Source organism: Myxine glutinosa, chromosome 2, assembly GCF_964187855.1.
Source record: "Myxine glutinosa chromosome 2, kmMyxGlut1.1, whole genome shotgun sequence".
NCBI lineage: Eukaryota > Metazoa > Chordata > Myxini > Myxiniformes > Myxinidae > Myxine > Myxine glutinosa.
Genome location: NC_136262.1, coordinates 229,058,553 through 229,079,816, shown reverse-complemented (window position 1 = coordinate 229,079,816; position 21,264 = coordinate 229,058,553). Strand labels below are relative to the sequence as shown.

At 42.1% G+C, this 21,264-nt stretch overlaps 1 protein-coding gene across 1 annotated transcript in view; it reads right to left on the bottom strand.

Moving 5' to 3' along the window:
* Positions 1–6,325: 6,325 nt before the first annotated feature.
* Positions 6,326–21,264, bottom strand: part of LOC144890845 (uncharacterized) — a 97,087-nt gene continuing 82,148 nt past the window's right edge. The window contains exons 2-3 of the mRNA XM_078772704.1: positions 7,458–8,072; positions 6,326–7,319 (exon numbers count right to left, since the gene is read on the bottom strand). Of these exons, the coding sequence (XP_078628830.1) occupies positions 6,471–7,319; positions 7,458–8,072 (1,464 nt within the window). The 3' untranslated portion in view covers positions 6,326–6,470. The remainder of the gene's footprint in view (positions 7,320–7,457; positions 8,073–21,264) is intronic.

Below are 21,264 nucleotides of genomic sequence, written 5' to 3'. Positions count from 1 at the left end.
TGGAAAAAACACTTTTCGCACTTGTGTTAGTGTTGAAAAACCACTTTTAGCACTTGTGTTAGTGTGGAAAAACCAATTTTCGCACTTGTGTTGGTGTAGGAAACCACTTTTCGCACTTGTGTTGGTGAAGGAAACCACTTTTCGCACTTATATTATTGTGGAAAACCACTTTTCGCACATGTGTTGGTGTGGAAAAACCACTTTTCACACTTGTAATGGTGTAGGAAACCACTTTTCGCACTTGTGTTGGTGGAGGAAAACACCTTTTGCACTTGTGTTGGTGAAGGAAACCACTTTTCGCACTTGTATTAGTGTGGAAAAACCACTTTTCGCACTTGTGTTGGTGTAGGAAACCACTTTTGGCACTTGTATTGGTGTGGAAAAACCACTTTTCGCACTTGTGTTAGTGTTGAAAAAGCACTTTTCGCACTTGTGTTGGTGTAGGAAACCACTTTTCGCATTTGTGTTGGTGTAGGAAACCACTTTTCGCACTTGTGTTGGTGTCGGAAACCACTTTTCGCACTTGTGTTGGTATCGGAAACCACTTTTCGCATTTGTGTTGGTGTAGGAAACCACTTTTCGCACTTGAGCTAGTGTTGCAAAACCACTTTCCACCCTTGCGATCATGTTGAAAACCATGTTCTACACTTGTGCCTGTGTTGCAAAACCACTTTCCGCACTTTGATTCGTGTTGAAAACCGCTTTTTGCAATTGTGTTCATGTTGAAAACCACTTTTTACACTTGTGTTAGTGTTGCAGAACCACTTTTCGCACTTGCTCTAGTGTTGAAAACCACAATTCGCATTTGTCTTTGTGTTGCAAAAACAATTTCCACACTTGCGCTGGCATTGAAAACCACTTTCCGCACACGTGCTCATGTTGAAAACCACTTTTCGCAATTGGGTTAGTGTTGCAAAAACCACATCCGTGCTCGTGCTCCTGTTGAAAACCACTGATTGCACTTGTGTTAGTGTTGCAAAACCACTTTCACATTTGTGTTAGTGTTGCAAAACCACTTTTTGCACTTGTGTTATTGTTGCAAAACCACTTTTCGCACTTGTGCTGGCATTGAAAACCACTCTCCGCACTTGAGCTAGTGTTGCAAAACCACTTTCCACACGCGATTATGTTGAAAACCACATTCTTCACTTGTGCCTGTGTTGCAAAACCACTTTCCGCACTTTGATTAGTGTGGAAAAACCACTTTTCGCACTTGTGTTGGTGTAGGAAACCACTTTTCGCACTTGTGTTGGTGAAGGAAACCACTTTTCGCACTTGTATTAGTGTGGAAAAACAACTTTTCGCACTTGTGTTAGTGTGGAAAAACCACTTTTCGCACTTGTGTTGGTGTAGGAAACCACTTTTCGCACTTGTGTATGTGTCGGAAACCACTTTTGGCACTTGTGTTGGTGTCGGAAACCACTTTTAGCACTTGTGTTCGTATGGAAAAATCACTTTTCGCACTTAAGTTAGTGTTGAAAAATCACTTTTCGCACTTGTGTTAGTGTGGAAAAACCACTCTTCACACTTGTGTTAGTGTGGAAAAACCACTTTTCGCAGTTGTGTTAGTGTGGAAAAACCACTTTTCGCACTTGTGTTGGTGTAGGAAATCACTTTTCGCACTTGTGTTGGTATCGGAAACCACTTTTCGCATTTGTGTTGGTGTAGGAAACCACTTTTCGCACTTGTGTTGGTGTCGGAAACCACTTTTCGCACTTGTGTTGGTGAAGGAAACCACTTTTCGCACTTGTGTTGGTCGGAAACCACTTTTCGCACTTGTGTTCGTGTGGAAAAACCACTTTTCACACTTAAGTTAGTGTTGAAAAACAACTTTTCGCACTTGTGTCGTGTGGAAAAACCACTTTTCGCACTTGTGTTAGTGTGGAAAAACCACTTTTCGCACTTGTGTTAGTGTGGAAAAACCACTTTTCGCACTTGTGTTGGTGTAGGAAACCACTTTTCGCACTTGTGTTGGTATCGGAAACCACTTTTCGCACTTGTGTTGGTGTTGAAAACCCACTTTTCGCACTTGTGTTGGTGCAGGAAACCACTTTTCGCACTTGTATTCGTGTGGGCAAAACCACTTTTCGCACATGTGTTGGTGAAGGAAACGACTTTTCGCACTTGTGTTAGTGTGGAAAAACCACTTTTCGCACTTGTGTTGGTGTAGGAAACCACTTTTCGCACTTGTGTTGGTGTAGGAAACCACTTTTCGCATTTGTGTTGGTGTAGGAAACCACTTTTCGCACTTGTGTTGGTGTCGGAAACCACTTTTCGCACTTGTGTTGGTGAAGGAAACCACTTTTCGCACTTATGTTAGTGTGGAAAAACCACTTTTCGACCTGGTGTTAGTGTGGAAAACCCACTTTTCGCACTTGTGTTGGTGAAGGAAACCACTTTTCGCACTGGTATTAGTGTGGCAAAACCACTTTTTGCACTTGTGTTAGTGTTGAAAACCCACTTTTCGCACTTGTGTTGGTGAAGGAAACTACTTTTGGCACTTGGATTGGTGTGGAAAAACCACTTTTTGCACTTGAGTTAGTATGGAAAAACAACTTTTCGCACTTATGTTAGTGTTGAAAAACCACTTTTCGCACTTGTGTTAGTGTGGAAAACCACTTTTCGCACTTGTGTTGGTGTAGGAAACCACTTTTCGCACTTGTGTTGGTATCGGAAACCACTTTTCGCATTTGTGTTGGTGTAGGAAACCACTTTTCGCACTTGTGTTGGTGTCGGAAACCACTTTTCGCATTTGTGTTGGTGAAGGAAACCACTTTTCGCACTTGTATTAGTGTGGAAAACCACTTTTTACACTTGTGTTCGTGTGGAAAAACAACTTTTCACACTTAAGTTAGTGTTGAAAACCACTTTTCGCACTTGTGTTAGTGTGGAAAAACCACTTTTCGCACTTGTGTTAGTGTGAAAAAACCACTTTTCGCACTTGTGTTAGTGTGGAAAAACCACTTTTCGCACTTGTGTTCGTGTAGGAAACCACTTTTCCCACTTGTGTTAGTGTGGAAAAACTACTTTTTGCACTTGTGTTAGTGTGGCAAAACCACATTTTGCACTTGTGTTGGTGTAGGAAACCACATTTCGCACTTGTGTTGGTATCGGAAAACCACTTTTCGCACTTGTGTTCGTGTTGAAAACCCACTTTTCACACTTGTGTTGGTGCAGGAAACCACTTTTCGCACTTGTATTCGTGTGGTAAAACCACTTTTCGCACTTGTGTTGGTGTTGGAAACCACTTTTCGCACTTGTGTTAGTGTGGAAAAACCACTTTTCGCACTTGTGTTGGTGTAGGAAACCACTTTTCGCACTTGTGTTGGTGTCGGAAACCACTTTTCGCATTTGTGTTGGTGAAGGAAACCACTTTTCGCACTTGTATTAGTGTGGAAAACCACTTTTTACACTTGTGTTCGTGTGGAAAAACAACTTTTCACACTTAAGTTAGTGTTGAAAACCACTTTTCGCACTTGTGTTAGTGTGGAAAAACCACTTTTCGCACTTGTGTTAGTGTGAAAAAACCACTTTTCGCACTTGTGTTAGTGTGGAAAAACCACTTTTCGCACTTGTGTTCGTGTAGGAAACCACTTTTCCCACTTGTGTTAGTGTGGAAAAACTACTTTTTGCACTTGTGTTAGTGTGGCAAGACCACATTTTGCACTTGTGTTGGTGTAGGAAACCACATTTCGCACTTGTGTTGGTATCGGAAAACCACTTTTAGCACTTGTGTTCGTGTTGAAAACCCACTTTTCACACTTGTGTTGGTGCAGGAAACCACTTTTCGCACTTGTATTCGTGTGGTAAAACCACTTTTCGCACTTGTGTTGGTGTTGGAAACCACTTTTCGCACTTGTGTTAGTGTGGAAAAACCACTTTTCGCACTTGTGTTAGTGTGGAAAAACCACTTTTCGCACTTGTGTTGGTGTGGAAAAACCACTTTTCGCACTTGTGTTGGTGTAGGAAACCACTTTTCGCACTTGTGTTTGTATCGGAAACCACTTTTCGCACATGTGTTGGTGAAGGAAACCACTTTTCGCACTTGTGTTCGTGTGGAAAAAACACTTTTCGCACTTGTGTTGGTGTAGGAAACCACTTTTCGCACTTGTGTTGGTGTCGGAAACCACTTTTGGCACTTGTGTTGGTGTCGGAAACCACTTTTCGCACTTGTGTTCGTGTGGAAAAACCACTTTTCGCACTTATGTTAGTGTGGAAAAACCACTTTTCGACCTGGTGTTAGTGTGGAAAACCCACTTTTCGCACTTGTGTTGGTGAAGGAAACCACTTTTCGCACTGGTATTAGTGTGGCAAAACCACTTTTTGCACTTGTGTTAGTGTTGAAAACCCACTTTTCGCACTTGTGTTGGTGAAGGAAACTACTTTTGGCACTTGGATTGGTGTGGAAAAACCACTTTTTGCACTTGAGTTAGTATGGAAAAACAACTTTTCGCACTTATGTTAGTGTTGAAAAACCACTTTTCACACTTGTGTTAGTGTGGAAAACCACTTTTCGCACTTGTGTTAGTGTGGCAAAACCACTTTTCACACTTGTGTTGGTGTAGGAAACCACTTTTCGCACTTGTGTTGGTGTCGGAAACCACTTTTCGCACTTGTGTTGGTGTCGGAAACCACTTTTCGCACTTGTGTTGGTCGGAAACCACTTTTCGCACTTGTGTTCGTGTGGAAAAACCACTTTTCACACTTAAGTTAGTGTTGAAAAACAACTTTTCGCACTTGTGTCGTGTGGAAAAACCACTTTTCGCACTTGTGTTAGTGTGGAAAAACCACTTTTCGCACTTGTGTTAGTGTGGAAAAACCACTTTTCGCACTTGTGTTGGTGAAGGAAACCACTTTTCGCACTTGTGTTGGTATCGGAAACCACTTTTCGCACTTGTGTTGGTGTTGAAAACCCACTTTTCGCACTTGTGTTGGTGCAGGAAACCACTTTTCGCACTTGTATTCGTGTGGGCAAAACCACTTTTCGCACATGTGTTGGTGAAGGAAACGACTTTTCGCACTTGTGTTAGTGTGGAAAAACCACTTTTCGCACTTGTGTTAGTGTTGTAAAACCACTTTTAGCACTTGTGTTAGTGTGGAAAAACCAATTTTCGCACTTGTGTTGGTGTAGGAAACCACTTTTCGCACTTGTGTTGGTGAAGGAAACCACTTTTCGCACTTATATTAGTGTGGAAAACCACTTTTCGCACATGTGTTGGTGTGGAAAAACCACTTTTCACACTTGTAATGGTGTAGGAAACCACTTTTCGCACTTGTGTTGGTGGAGGAAAACACCTTTTGCACTTGTGTTGGTGAAGGAAACCACTTTTCGCACTTGTATTAGTGTGGAAAATCCACTTTTCGCACTTGTGTTGGTGTAGGAAACCACTTTTGGCACTTGTATTGGTGTGGAAAAACCACTTTTCGCACTTGTGTTAGTGTTGAAAAAGCACTTTTCGCACTTGTGTTGGTGTAGGAAACCACTTTTCGCACTTGTGTTGGTGTAGGAAACCACTTTTCGCATTTGTGTTGGTGTAGGAAACCACTTTTCGCACTTGTGTTGGTGTCGGAAACCACTTTTCGCACTTGTGTTGGTGAAGGAAACCACTTTTCGCACTTATGTTAGTGTGGAAAAACCACTTTTCGACCTGGTGTTAGTGTGGAAAACCCACTTTTCGCACTTGTGTTGGTGAAGGAAACCACTTTTCGCACTGGTATTAGTGTGGCAAAACCACTTTTTGCACTTGTGTTAGTGTTGAAAACCCACTTTTCGCACTTGTGTTGGTGAAGGAAACTACTTTTGGCACTTGGATTGGTGTGGAAAAACCACTTTTTGCACTTGAGTTAGTATGGAAAAACAACTTTTCGCACTTATGTTAGTGTTGAAAAACCACTTTTCGCACTTGTGTTAGTGTGGAAAACCACTTTTCGCACTTGTGTTAGTGTGGCAAAACCACTTTTCGCACTTTAGTCTAGTAGGAAGACTAGGTCCCCCTGCACCCCACGGAGATATACTTCTAATCAGTGTTTCTAGATTGGAAAAAATGTGTAGAAAATGACTAGCTATGGCCCCAAGCTGAAAGAATGTCCCACATACCATTTGTATGCAAATTACTGCTGCCATTATCAAAAAAACGATTTTTGACATATCTCAGCCAATATTGCAGATAATTGAAAAATGAAGGTGTCTAGACCCATGTTTTGAAGGGCATAGATCATGATAGAACTATTCATAACATGATTACATGTGTCTATGGTATACTAGTATGCTAATTAGTGCTTTATTTACAAAATAATCACAGTTTTACGAAATAATAGACTCATATTAAGGTCCGTCTACACAGACGTTAACACAAAGTTTTATTTTTCTAAATATTACAACTGTCAAAATAGTCCTAGCACTCAATGTGACCACTCTTCTCTTGCTTGTTTTAGATAAACATCATTAGCATTAGTGATTCTACACTGAGTCAGTCATCATCATTTTCATCGAAATCGTCAGAGTCAAACTCTTCTTCTCCTTCCTCTTCCTCCTCCTCTTCGTGCTCTCCTGTGTTCAGAAGATCCACCAGTGAGGTTGGTAGGATGGGACCACTGGACCACATTGGTTTCAACAGTCCTTCATCAGTCCTTATCCATCCTTGCTCCTCATAAGGTTTTGGCTTTTCGATGATAGGTTGATCGGCTCTTTTGTACAATGCTACGCGGTGGTTCACACGCTGGATGTGCGGCTTCAGGGCAGACTGGCATGGAGGAAGGCGAGCCAGATCAACCTTGGACTTGGATGTGAGGGTCTTGTCCTCTCCCACCATTTTTCGTAGCAGCTTGGCACGGACAATGTCCACTGATGACTCGCGACTCTGGCCGTACATCACACAGGTGAATTTTTCTAACTGCCTCTCCACCTCAGGGTTGGCATCCCAGTTGTCACCCAGTTCACCGAATGCCCTGTGAAACCTGGGATTCTTCTCCAGCTTTTTCAAGGGCCCGACTTTTCCCTTCCCTTTGAAGGCACTGGTGCAGTCTTCTCCGCTGAACACATAGTACCCCAGGAGAGTGGCACAGTAGTCCTCTCCCAGGGATTCTGCCAGCTCAGAGACGTTGACAAGTTGGCGATGCTTCCCTGACCCTGTATCCAGGTACACCGTCAGCTTGATGTTGTGGGCATGGTGGAGCAGGATCAGGAGGATGTCTGTGTCCGGTGTTCTGACTACAGCGTTCTTGTATCCGATGGTAGCAGCATGATGGAGGTACAGAACCACCCTGGTATCAGTCTCTTCCTGGTTGCTGTAGATCGTGGGGAGTTCACGTACCTCGACCTGAAACACAAAAAGGCACCGCATTTCAATCACCAGTCACTGCCAGTTTCAGATCTAGACAAACATCACAGGTAATCACCTTTTTTTCAGGAAAAATTACAAATTGAATCGCCATTCACGAAGGGCTTTCAATTTTACCTTGCCATTCGTTGAGGCAAGTTGGTGGGCCTTCCCCTCCACGATCAGCACAGCCATCTCTGTTCTCTCCAGCCTGGTAGCTGCCTCTTGTCCACTCCACACTTTCAGAAGAAGCTGGCACATCTGCTTTTTGTTGTCGTCATTTGCAAGGAACATTTTGAAGTCATATGGCTTCCTGGTTGCTGGTCCAGCCAGAATGATCTTCTCTGAGCTGCCCCGCCTCAGCCTTTCCTGCGCTTTGATTGACTCAGGATGGTAACTGTCAGTGGAGAACAGAAAGTGCTGCTTGGCCACCATCTGATCAAGCACCTGCAAGCATATCTCACCACATGTTGGGGGAAGGTTGGCAAGGGTATGCAGCAGCGCCATTCCATCCTGGATGAACAGGGCATCCTTGGGGTATTGCAGATCTTGTGGTGTGGTGTCCTCTAAAAGGTAGTGCAGAATGGAGGCTTTGTTGGTTTTGCAGAAGAACCCATCTGGTGTCCCAAGGCTAGGAGGCACTGGCATCAGGCAGTACTTCATGAGTTCTCCCAGGTCTAATGGCTCATCTTGACTCTGAGACTTGACAAGGAGCAGGAATGCAAGGTTGCTTTGCTCCTGATACTGGATGACCTGGAATGTCTACCATCACTGTTAAATGACAAATAAGAAATCACGAATGATGTTAAAAGTGCCTGTGAAAGGAGGCTCTGAGTTTTCAGTGAGGTAACAGAGGTTCTGAGTCATGTTCTACACTAGGGTACTTTTTAGCTGACTAAACCATGTTTAGTGGCATCAAAAGTGCTAATAGCTAAAACATCTAAATTCTTCCACACTAACGTTAGCTATCTAGGCCAATGAAACATTGTGCTAAGTTACTGTAGCTAGCTCAGCTGTCGTGCCTCTTTCTGGTTCAATTCATATACAGAAGTCAACAGATATGTCTCATGTTTGGCATTAACAAAAGTTTAAGTTACACCGACATTAGGAACATACTGTACATAGATGAGGCTAGCTTTAACGTTAGCTAACATGGTGCTAGCTGGCTCAGCTGTTATTCTGCCTGTTTATGATTTCATGCAGAAACTGAAGTCAAGAGTGTGAGTAACATTATAGTTAGCATCTTACCTGGCTAGATTGGAGGATGAATACCAAGAACAACACACAGATGGAATGGAAGACTGAACTTTCAACTGAGGTATTCAATAACATCAACGTTACCAATTGATACGAGCGCGCGACATTACCAATTGATACGAGCGCGCGAGCGCGCATGTTACATGGATGGAAATGTAAAATGGCAGCTATAGCAGCACTAATTTGGATCTCTAGTCTGTCATTTCTGCACTGTGATTGGATAACATAAAAAAATATGTTTGGGAGTTAACAGCAGGAGTTGGTAGATTTTACGTGGGCTGGGTGAGAAACCTTTAAATAAGCAAGTGAAAATCTCTCGCAATACAAAGTCAATGGTGGGAAGAAAAGTTGAGTGGTACCAATGTTACTGCCAATGTCCCGCCCCTATGCAAGACTCAGGAGCATCTTGTTGACATTTAACCTTGAAAATACCTGGGTTTAGACCCCTTATGTACCATGTTAAGTTATCTGCAGTATTAACGTATCCTTATCATTTGTAAAACTGATTATTTTGTAATTACAGCATTAATATGCATACTAGTATACCATAGACACATGTAATCATGTTATGAATAGTTCTATCATGATCTATGCCCTTCAAAACATGGGTCTAGACACCTTCATTTTTCAATTATCTGCAATATTGGCTGAGATATGTCAAAAATCGTTTTTTTGATAATGGCAGCAGTAATTTGCATAAAAATGGTATGTGGGACATGTTTTCAGCTTGGGGCCATAGCTAGTCATTTTCTACACATTTTTTCCAATCTAGAAACACTGATTAGAAGTATATCTCCGGTGGGTGCAGGGGGACCTAGTCTTCCTACTAGACTACTTGTGTTGGTGTAGGAAACCACTTTTCGCACTTGTGTTGGTGTCGGAAACCACTTTTCGCACTTGTGTTGGTCGGAAACCACTTTTCGCACTTGTGTTCGTGTGGAAAAACCACTTTTCACACTTAAGTTAGTGTTGAAAAACAACTTTTCGCACTTGTGTCGTATGAAAAAACCACTTTTCGCACTTGTGTTAGTGTGGAAAAACCACTTTTCGCACTTGTGTTAGTGTGGAAAAACCACTTTTCGCACTTGTGTTGGTGTAGGAAACCACTTTTCGCACTTGTGTTGGTATCGGAAACCACTTTTCGCACTTGTGTTGGTGTTGAAAACCCACTTTTCGCACTTGTGTTGGTGCAGGAAACCACTTTTCGCACTTGTATTCGTGTGGGCAAAACCACTTTTCGCACATGTGTTGGTGAAGGAAACGACTTTTCGCACTTGTGTTAGTGTGGAAAAAACACTTTTCGCACTTGTGTTAGTGTTGAAAAACCACTTTTAGCACTTGTGTTAGTGTGGAAAAACCAATTTTCGCACTTGTGTTGGTGTAGGAAACCACTTTTCGCACTTGTGTTGGTGAAGGAAACCACTTTTCGCACTTATATTAGTGTGGAAAACCACTTTTCGCACATGTGTTGGTGTGGAAAAACCACTTTTCACACTTGTAATGGTGTAGGAAACCACTTTTCGCACTTGTGTTGGTGGAGGAAAACACCTTTTGCACTTGTGTTGGTGAAGGAAACCACTTTTCGCACTTGTATTAGTGTGGAAAAACCACTTTTCGCACTTGTGTTGGTGTAGGAAACCACTTTTGGCACTTGTATTGGTGTGGAAAAACCACTTTTCGCACTTGTGTTAGTGTTGAAAAAGCACTTTTCGCACTTGTGTTGGTGTAGGAAACCACTTTTCGCATTTGTGTTGGTGTAGGAAACCACTTTTCGCACTTGTGTTGGTGTCGGAAACCACTTTTCGCACTTGTGTTGGTATCGGAAACCACTTTTCGCATTTGTGTTGGTGTAGGAAACCACTTTTCGCACTTGAGCTAGTGTTGCAAAACCACTTTCCACCCTTGCGATCATGTTGAAAACCATGTTCTACACTTGTGCCTGTGTTGCAAAACCACTTTCCGCACTTTGATTCGTGTTGAAAACCGCTTTTTGCAATTGTGTTCATGTTGAAAACCACTTTTTACACTTGTGTTAGTGTTGCAGAACCACTTTTCGCACTTGCTCTAGTGTTGAAAACCACAATTCGCATTTGTCTTTGTGTTGCAAAAACAATTTCCACACTTGCGCTGGCATTGAAAACCACTTTCCGCACACGTGCTCATGTTGAAAACCACTTTTCGCAATTGGGTTAGTGTTGCAAAAACCACATCCGTGCTCGTGCTCCTGTTGAAAACCACTGATTGCACTTGTGTTAGTGTTGCAAAACCACTTTCACATTTGTGTTAGTGTTGCAAAACCACTTTTTGCACTTGTGTTATTGTTGCAAAACCACTTTTCGCACTTGTGCTGGCATTGAAAACCACTCTCCGCACTTGAGCTAGTGTTGCAAAACCACTTTCCACACGCGATTATGTTGAAAACCACATTCTTCACTTGTGCCTGTGTTGCAAAACCACTTTCCGCACTTTGATTAGTGTGGAAAAACCACTTTTCGCACTTGTGTTGGTGTAGGAAACCACTTTTCGCACTTGTGTTGGTGAAGGAAACCACTTTTCGCACTTGTATTAGTGTGGAAAAACAACTTTTCGCACTTGTGTTAGTGTGGAAAAACCACTTTTCGCACTTGTGTTGGTGTAGGAAACCACTTTTCGCACTTGTGTATGTGTCGGAAACCACTTTTGGCACTTGTGTTGGTGTCGGAAACCACTTTTAGCACTTGTGTTCGTATGGAAAAATCACTTTTCGCACTTAAGTTAGTGTTGAAAAATCACTTTTCGCACTTGTGTTAGTGTGGAAAAACCACTCTTCACACTTGTGTTAGTGTGGAAAAACCACTTTTCGCAGTTGTGTTAGTGTGGAAAAACCACTTTTCGCACTTGTGTTGGTGTAGGAAATCACTTTTCGCACTTGTGTTGGTATCGGAAACCACTTTTCGCATTTGTGTTGGTGTAGGAAACCACTTTTCGCACTTGTGTTGGTGTCGGAAACCACTTTTCGCACTTGTGTTGGTGAAGGAAACCACTTTTCGCACTTGTGTTGGTCGGAAACCACTTTTCGCACTTGTGTTCGTGTGGAAAAACCACTTTTCACACTTAAGTTAGTGTTGAAAAACAACTTTTCGCACTTGTGTCGTGTGGAAAAACCACTTTTCGCACTTGTGTTAGTGTGGAAAAACCACTTTTCGCACTTGTGTTAGTGTGGAAAAACCACTTTTCGCACTTGTGTTGGTGTAGGAAACCACTTTTCGCACTTGTGTTGGTATCGGAAACCACTTTTCGCACTTGTGTTGGTGTTGAAAACCCACTTTTCGCACTTGTGTTGGTGCAGGAAACCACTTTTCGCACTTGTATTCGTGTGGGCAAAACCACTTTTCGCACATGTGTTGGTGAAGGAAACGACTTTTCGCACTTGTGTTAGTGTGGAAAAAACACTTTTCGCACTTGTGTTAGTGTTGAAAAACCACTTTTAGCACTTGTGTTAGTGTGGAAAAACCAATTTTCGCACTTGTGTTGGTGTAGGAAACCACTTTTCGCACTTGTGTTGGTGAAGGAAACCACTTTTCGCACTTATATTAGTGTGGAAAACCACTTTTCGCACATGTGTTGGTGTGGAAAAACCACTTTTCACACTTGTAATGGTGTAGGAAACCACTTTTCGCACTTGTGTTGGTGGAGGAAAACACCTTTTGCACTTGTGTTGGTGAAGGAAACCACTTTTCGCACTTGTATTAGTGTGGAAAAACCACTTTTCGCACTTGTGTTGGTGTAGGAAACCACTTTTGGCACTTGTATTGGTGTGGAAAAACCACTTTTCGCACTTGTGTTAGTGTTGAAAAAGCACTTTTCGCACTTGTGTTGGTGTAGGAAACCACTTTTCGCATTTGTGTTGGTGTAGGAAACCACTTTTCGCACTTGTGTTGGTGTCGGAAACCACTTTTCGCACTTGTGTTGGTATCGGAAACCACTTTTCGCATTTGTGTTGGTGTAGGAAACCACTTTTCGCACTTGAGCTAGTGTTGCAAAACCACTTTCCACCCTTGCGATCATGTTGAAAACCATGTTCTACACTTGTGCCTGTGTTGCAAAACCACTTTCCGCACTTTGATTCGTGTTGAAAACCGCTTTTTGCAATTGTGTTCATGTTGAAAACCACTTTTTACACTTGTGTTAGTGTTGCAGAACCACTTTTCGCACTTGCTCTAGTGTTGAAAACCACAATTCGCATTTGTCTTTGTGTTGCAAAAACAATTTCCACACTTGCGCTGGCATTGAAAACCACTTTCCGCACACGTGCTCATGTTGAAAACCACTTTTCGCAATTGGGTTAGTGTTGCAAAAACCACATCCGTGCTCGTGCTCCTGTTGAAAACCACTGATTGCACTTGTGTTAGTGTTGCAAAACCACTTTCACATTTGTGTTAGTGTTGCAAAACCACTTTTTGCACTTGTGTTATTGTTGCAAAACCACTTTTCGCACTTGTGCTGGCATTGAAAACCACTCTCCGCACTTGAGCTAGTGTTGCAAAACCACTTTCCACACGCGATTATGTTGAAAACCACATTCTTCACTTGTGCCTGTGTTGCAAAACCACTTTCCGCACTTTGATTAGTGTGGAAAAACCACTTTTCGCACTTGTGTTGGTGTAGGAAACCACTTTTCGCACTTGTGTTGGTGAAGGAAACCACTTTTCGCACTTGTATTAGTGTGGAAAAACAACTTTTCGCACTTGTGTTAGTGTGGAAAAACCACTTTTCGCACTTGTGTTGGTGTAGGAAACCACTTTTCGCACTTGTGTATGTGTCGGAAACCACTTTTGGCACTTGTGTTGGTGTCGGAAACCACTTTTAGCACTTGTGTTCGTATGGAAAAATCACTTTTCGCACTTAAGTTAGTGTTGAAAAATCACTTTTCGCACTTGTGTTAGTGTGGAAAAACCACTCTTCACACTTGTGTTAGTGTGGAAAAACCACTTTTCGCAGTTGTGTTAGTGTGGAAAAACCACTTTTCGCACTTGTGTTGGTGTAGGAAATCACTTTTCGCACTTGTGTTGGTATCGGAAACCACTTTTCGCATTTGTGTTGGTGTAGGAAACCACTTTTCGCACTTGTGTTGGTGTCGGAAACCACTTTTCGCACTTGTGTTGGTGAAGGAAACCACTTTTCGCACTTATGTTAGTGTGGAAAACCCACTTTTCGACCTGGTGTTAGTGTGGAAAAACCACTTTTCGCACTTGTGTTGGTGAAGGAAACCACTTTTCGCACTTGTATTAGTGTGGCAAAACCACTTTTTGCACTTGTGTTAGTGTTGAAAACCCACTTTTCGCACTTGTGTTGGTGAAGGAAACCACTTTTGGCACTTGTGTTGGAATCGGAAACCACTTTTCGCATTTGTGTTGGTGTAGGAAACCACTTTTCGCACTTGAGCTAGTGTTGCAAAACCACTTTCCACCCTTGCGATCATGTTGAAAACCATGTTCTACACTTGTGCCTGTGTTGCAAAACCACTTTCCGCACTTTGATTCGTGTTGAAAACCGCTTTTTGGAATTGTGTTCATGTTGAAAACCACTTTTTACACTTGTGTTAGTGTTGCAGAACCACTTTTCGCACTTGCTCTAGTGTTGAAAACCACAATTCGCATTTGTCTTTGTGTTGCAGAACCAATTTCCACACTTGCGCTGGCATTGAAAACCACTTTCCGCACACGTGCTCATGTTGAAAACCACTTTTCGCAATTGGGTTAGTGTTGCAAAAACCACATCCGTGCTCGTGCTCCTGTTGAAAACCACTGATTGCACTTGTGTTAGTGTTGCAAAACCACTTTCACATTTGTGTTAGTGTTGCAAAACCACTTTTTGCACTTGTGTTATTGTTGCAAAACCACTTTTCGCACTTGTGCTGGCATTGAAAACCACTCTCCGCACTTGAGCTAGTGTTGCAAAACCACTTTCCACACGCGATTATGTTGAAAACCACATTCTTCACTTGTGCCTGTGTTGCAAAACCACATTCTTCACTTGTGCCTGTGTTGCAAAACCACTTTCCGCACTTTGATTAGTGTGGAAAAACCACTTTTCGCACTTGTGTTGGTGTAGGAAACCACTTTTCGCACTTGTGTTGGTGTAGGAAACCACTTTTCGCACTTGTATTAGTGTGGAAAAACAACTTTTCGCACTTGTGTTAGTGTGGAAAAACCACTTTTCGCACTTGTGTTGGTGTAGGAAACCACTTTTCGCACTTGTGTATGTGTCGGAAACCACTTTTGGCACTTGTGTTGGTGTCGGAAACCACTTTTAGCACTTGTGTTCGTGTGGAAAAATCACTTTTCGCACTTAAGTTAGTGTTGAAAAATCACTTTTCGCACTTGTGTTAGTGTGGAAAAACCACTTTTCACACTTGTGTTAGTGTGGAAAAAACACTTTTCGCAGTTGTGTTAGTGTGGAAAAACCACTTTTCGCACTTGTGTTGGTGTAGGAAATCACTTTTCGCACTTGTGTTGGTATCGGAAACCACTTTTCGCATTTGTGTTGGTGTAGGAAACCACTTTTCGCACTTGTGTTGGTGTCGGAAACCACTTTTCGCACTTGTGTTGGTGAAGGAAACCACTTTTCGCACTTATGTTAGTGTGGAAAACCCACTTTTCGACCTGGTGTTAGTGTGGAAAAACCACTTTTCGCACTTGTGTTGGTGAAGGAAACCACTTTTCGCACTTGTATTAGTGTGGCAAAACCACTTTTTGCACTTGTGTTAGTGTTGAAAACCCACTTTTCGCACTTGTCTTGGTGAAGGAAACCACTTTTGGCACTTGGATTGGTGTGGCAAAACCACTTTTTGCACTTGTGTTAGTGTGGAAAAACCACTTTACGCACTTATGTTAGTGTTGAAAAACCACTTTTCGCACTTGTGTTAGTGTGGAAAACCACTTTTCGCACTTGTGTTAGTGTGGCAAAACCACTTTTCGCACTTGTGTTGGTGTAGGAAACCACTTTTCGCACTTGTGTTGGTGTCGGAAACCACTTTTCGCACTTGTGTTGGTGTCGGAAACCACTTTTCGCACTTGTGTTCGTGTGGAAAAACCACTTTTCACACTTAAGTTAGTGTTGAAAAACCACTTTTCGCACTTGTGTTAGTGTGGAAAAACCACTTTTCGCACTTGTGTTAGTGTGGCAAAACCACTTTTCGCACTTGTGTTGGTGTAGGAAACCACTTTTCGCACTTGTGTTGGTATCAGAAACCACTTTCCGCACTTGTGTTGGTGTTGAAAACCCACTTTTCGCACTTGTGTTGGTGCAGGAAACAACTTTTCGCACTTGTATTCGTGTGGGAAAACCACTTTTCGCACATGTGTTGGTGCAGGAAACAACTTTTCGCACTTGTATTCGTGTGGGAAAACCACTTTTCGCACATGTGTTGGTGAAGGAAACCACTTTTCGCACTTGTGTTAGTGTTGAAAAACCACTTTTAGCACTTGTGTTAGTGTGGAAAAACCACTTTTCGCACTTATGTTGGTGTATGAAACCACTTTTCGCACTTGTGTTGGTGAAGGAAACCACTTTTCGCACTGTATTAGCGTGGAAAACCACTTTCGCACTTGTGTTAGTGTGGAAAAACCACTTTTCACACTTGTATTGGTGTAGGAAACCACTTTTCGCACTTGTGTTGGTGGAGGAAAACACCTTTTGCACTTGTGTTGGTGAAGGAAACCACTTTTCGCACTTGTATTGGTGTGGAAAAACCACTTTTCGCACTTGTGTTGGTGTAGGAAGCCACTTTTGGCACTTGTATTGGTGTGGAAAAACCACTTTTAGCACTTGTGTTAGTGTGGAAAAAACAATTTTCGCACTTAAGTTAATGTTGAAAAAGCACTTTTCGCACTTGTTCGTGTTGAAAAACCACTTTTCACACATGTCTTGGTTTAGGAAACCACTTCTCGCACTTGTGTTCGTGTTGAACAACCACCTGCCTCACTTTGCCCACTTTTGAAAACCACTTTTCGCACTTGTGTTGGTGTTGAAAAACTACTTTTCGCACTTGTATTAGTGTTGAAGAACCACTTTTCGCACTTGTGTTAGTGTGGAAAAACCACTTTTCGCACTTGTGTTGGTGTAGGAAACCACTTTTCGCACTTGTGTTGGTGTAGGTAACCACTTTTCGCACTTGTATTAGTGTGGAAAAACAACTTTTCGCACTTGTGTTAGTGTGGAAAAACCACTTTTCGCACTTGTGTTGGTGTAGGAAACCACTTTTGGCACTTGTATTGGTGTGGAAAAACCACTTTTCGCACTTGTGTTAGTCTTGAAAAAACACTTTTCGCACTTAAGTTAGTGTTGAAAAACCACTTTTCGCACTTGTGTTAGTGTGGAAAAACCACTTTTCGCACTTATGTTAGTGTGGAAAACCACTTTTCGCACTTGTGTTAGTGTGGAAAAACCACTTTTCGCACTTCTGTTGGTGTAGGAAACCACTTTTCGCACTTGTGTTGGTATCGGAAACCACTTTTGGCACTTGTGTTGGTGTCGGAAACCACTTTTCGCACTTGTGTTCGTGTGGAAAAACCACTTTTCGCACTTAAGTTAGTGTTGAAAAATCACTTTTCGCACTTGTGCTAGTGTGGAAAAACCACTTTTCGCACTTGTGTTAGTGTGGTAAAACCACTTTTCGCACTTGTGTTAGTGTGGAAAAACCACTTTTCGCACTTGTGTTGGTGTAGGAAACCACTTTTCGCACTTGTGTTGGTATCAGAAACCACTTTTCGCATTTGTGTTGGTGTAGGAAACCACTTTTCGCACTTGTGTTGGTGTCGGAAACCACTTTTCGCACTTGTGTTGGTGAAGGAAACCACTTTTCGCACTTGTATTAGTGTGGAAAACCACTTTTTACACTTGTGTTCGTGTGGAAAAACCACTTTTCACACTTAAGTTAGTGTTGAAAAACCACTTTTCGCACTTGTATTAGTGTGGAAAAACCACTTTTCGCACTTGTGTTAGTGTGGAAAAACCACTTTTCGCATTTGTGTTAGTGTGGAAAAACCACTTTTCGCACTTGTGTTGGTGTAGGAAACCACTTTTCCCACTTGTGTTGGTGTCGGAAACCACTTTTCGCACTTGTGTTAATGTGGAAAAACCACTTTTCGCACTTGTGTTAGTGTGGAAAAACTACTTTTCGCACTTGTGTTAGTGTGGCAAAACCACTTTTCGCACTTGTGTTGGTGTAGGAAACCACTTTTCGCACTTGTGTTGGTATCGGAAACCACTTTTCGCACTTGTGTTAGTGTTGAAAACCCACTTTTCGCACTTGTGTTGGTGCAGGAAACCACTTCTCGCACTTGTGTTCGTGTTGAATAACCACCTGCCTCACTTTGCCCACTTTTGAAAACCACTTTTCGCACTTGTGTTGGTGTTGAAAAACCACTTTTCGCACTTGTGTTGGTGTCGGAAACCACTTTTCGCACTTGTGTTGGTGTCGGAAACCACTTTTACCACTTGTGTTAGTGTTGAAACCCCACTTTTCGCACTTGTGTTGGTGCAGGAAACCACTTTTCGCACTTGCATTCGTGTGGAAAAACCACTTTTCGCACTTGTATTGGTGTAGGAAACCACTTTTCGCACTTGTGTTGGTGAAGGAAACCACTTTTCGCACTTGTATTAGGGTGGAAAACCACTTTTTGCACTTGTGTTAGTGTGGAAAAACCACTTTTCACACTTGTATTGGTGTAGGAAACCACTTTTCGCACTTGTGTTGGTGTAGGAAAACACTTTTTGCACTTGTGTTGGTGTGGAAAAACCACTTTTCGCACTTAAGTTAGTGTTGAAAAACCACTTTTCGCACTTATGTTAGTGTGGAAAAACCACTTTTCGCACTGGTGTTAGTGTGGAAAAACCACTTTTCGCACTTGTGTTTGTGTAGGAAACCACTTTTCACACTTGTATTAGTGTGGCAAAACCACATTTTGCACTTGTGTTAGTGTTGAAAACCCACTTTTCGCACTTGTGTTGGTGAAGGAAACCACTTTTGGCACTTGGATTGGTGTGGAAAAACCACTTTTTGCACTTGTGTTAGTGTGGAAAAACCACTTTTCACACTTATGTTAGTGTTGAAAAACCACTTTTCGCACTTGTGTTAGTGTGGAAAACCACTTTTCGCACTTGTGTTAGTGTGGAAAAACCACTTTTCGCACTTGTGTTAGTGTGGAAAAACCACTTTTGGCATTTGTGTTGGTGACGGAAACCACTTTTCGCACTTGTGTTGGTATCGGAAACCACTTTTCGCACTTGTGTTAGTGTTGAAAACCCACTTTTCGCACTTGTGTTGGTGCAGGAAACCACTTTTCGCACTTGTATTCGTGTGGAAAAACCACTTTTCGCACTTGTGTTGGTGAAGGAAACCACTTTTCGCACTTGTGTTAGTGTGGAAAAAACACTTTTCGCACTTGTGTTAGTGTTGAAAAACCACTTTTCGCACTTGTGTTAGTGTGGAAAAACCACTTTTCGCACTTGTGTTGGTGTAGGCAACCACTTTTCGCACTTGTATTGGTGTGGAAAAACAGCTTTTCGCACTTAAGTTAGTGTTGAAAAACCACTTTTCGCACTTATGTTAGTGTGGAAAAACCACTTTTCGCACTGGTGTTAGTGTGGAAAAACCACTTTTGGCACTTGTGTTGGTGTTGGAAACCAGTTTTCGCACTTGTATTAGTGTGGAAAAACCACTTTTTGCACTTGTGTTAGTGTTGAAAACCCACTTTTCGCACTTGTGTTGGTGAAGGAAACCACTTTTCACACTTGTGTTCGTGTGGAAAAACCACTTTTCACACTTAGGTTAGTGTTGAAAAACCACTTTTCGCACTTGTGTTAGTGTGGAAAAATCACTTTTCGCACTTGTGTTAGTGTGGAAAAACCACTTTTCGCACTTGTGTTAGTGTGGAAAAACCACTTTTCGCACTTGTGTTGATGTAGGAAACCACTTTTCGCACTTGTGTTGGTGTCGGAAACCACTTTTCGCACTTGTGTTAATGTGGAAAAACCACTTTTGGCACTTGTGTTAGTGTGGAAAAACCACTTTTCGCACTTGTGTTAGTATGGAAAAACCACTTTTCGCACTTGTGTTGGTGTAGGAAACCACTTTTCGCACTTGTGTTGGTATCGGAAACCACTTTTCGCACTTGTGTTAGTGTTGAAAACCCACTTTTCACACTTGTGTTGGTGCAGGAAACCACTTGTCGCACTTGTATTCGTGTGGAAAAACCACTTTTCGCACTTGTGTTGGTGTTGGAAACCACTTTTCGCACTTGTATTAGTGTTTGAAAAAGCACTTTTCGCACTTGTTCGTGTTGAAAAACCACTTTTCACACATGTCTTGGTTTAGGAAACCACTTCTCGCACTTGTGTTCGTGTTGAATAACCACTTGCCTCACTTTGCCCACTTTTGAAAACCACTTTTCGCACTTGTGTTGGTGTTGAAAAACCACTTTTCGCACTTGTATTAGTGTTGAAGAACCACTTTTCGCACTTGTGTTGGTGTAGGAAACCACTTTTCGCACTTGTGTTGAAGGAAACCACTTTTCGCACTTGTATTAGTGTGGAAAAACAACTTTTTGCACTTGTGTTTGTGTGGGAAAACCACTTTTCACACGTATTGGTGTAGGAAACCACTTATCGCAATTGTGTTGGTGTATGAAAACACTTTTTGCACTTGTGTTGGTGAAGGAAACCACTTTTGGCACTTGTATTGGTGTGGAAAAACCACTTTTCGCACTTAAGTTAGTGTTGAAAAACCACTTTTCGCACTTATGTTAGTGTGGAAAAACCACTTTTCACACTTGTGTTGGTATCGGAAACCACTTTTCGCACTTGTGTTGGTGTCGGAAACCACTTTTCGCACTTGTGTTAGTGTGGAAAACCACTTTTTGCACTTGTGTTAGTGTGGGAAAACCACTTTTCACACTTGTATTGGTGTAGGAAACCACTTTTCGCACTTGTGTTGGTGTAGGGAAACACTTTTTGCACTTGTGTTGGTGAAGGAAACCACTTTTGGCACTTGTATTGGTATGGAAAACCACTTTTTGCACTTGTGTTAGTGTGGAAAAACCACTTTTCACACTTGTATTGGTGTAGGAAACCACTTTTCGCACTTGTGTTGGTGTAGGAAAACACTTTTTGCACTTGTGTTGGTGAAGGAAACCACTTTTGGCACTTGTATTGGTGTGGAAAAACCACTTTTCGCACTTAAGTTAGTGTTGATAAATCCACTTTTCGCACTTATGTTAGTGTGGAAAAACCACTTTTCGCACTGGTGTTAGTGTGGAAAAACCACTTTTCGCACTTGTGTTGGTTTTGGAAACCACTTTTCGCACTTGCATTAGTGTGGCATAAACACTTTTTGCACTTGTGTTAGTGTTGAAAAATCACTTTTCGCACTTGTGTTAGTGTGGAAAACCACTTTTCGCACTTGCGTTAGTGTGGAAAAACCACTCTTCGCACTTGTGTTAGTGTTGAAAAACCACTTTTCGCACTTGTGTTGGTGTAGGAAACCACTTTTGGCACTTGGATTGGTGTGGAAAAACCACTTTTTGCACTTGTGTTAGTGTGGAAAAACCACTTTTCGCACTTATGTTAGTGTTGAAAAACGACTTTTCGCACTTGTGTTAGTGTGGAAAACCACTTTTCGCACTTGCGTTAGTGTGGAAAAACCACT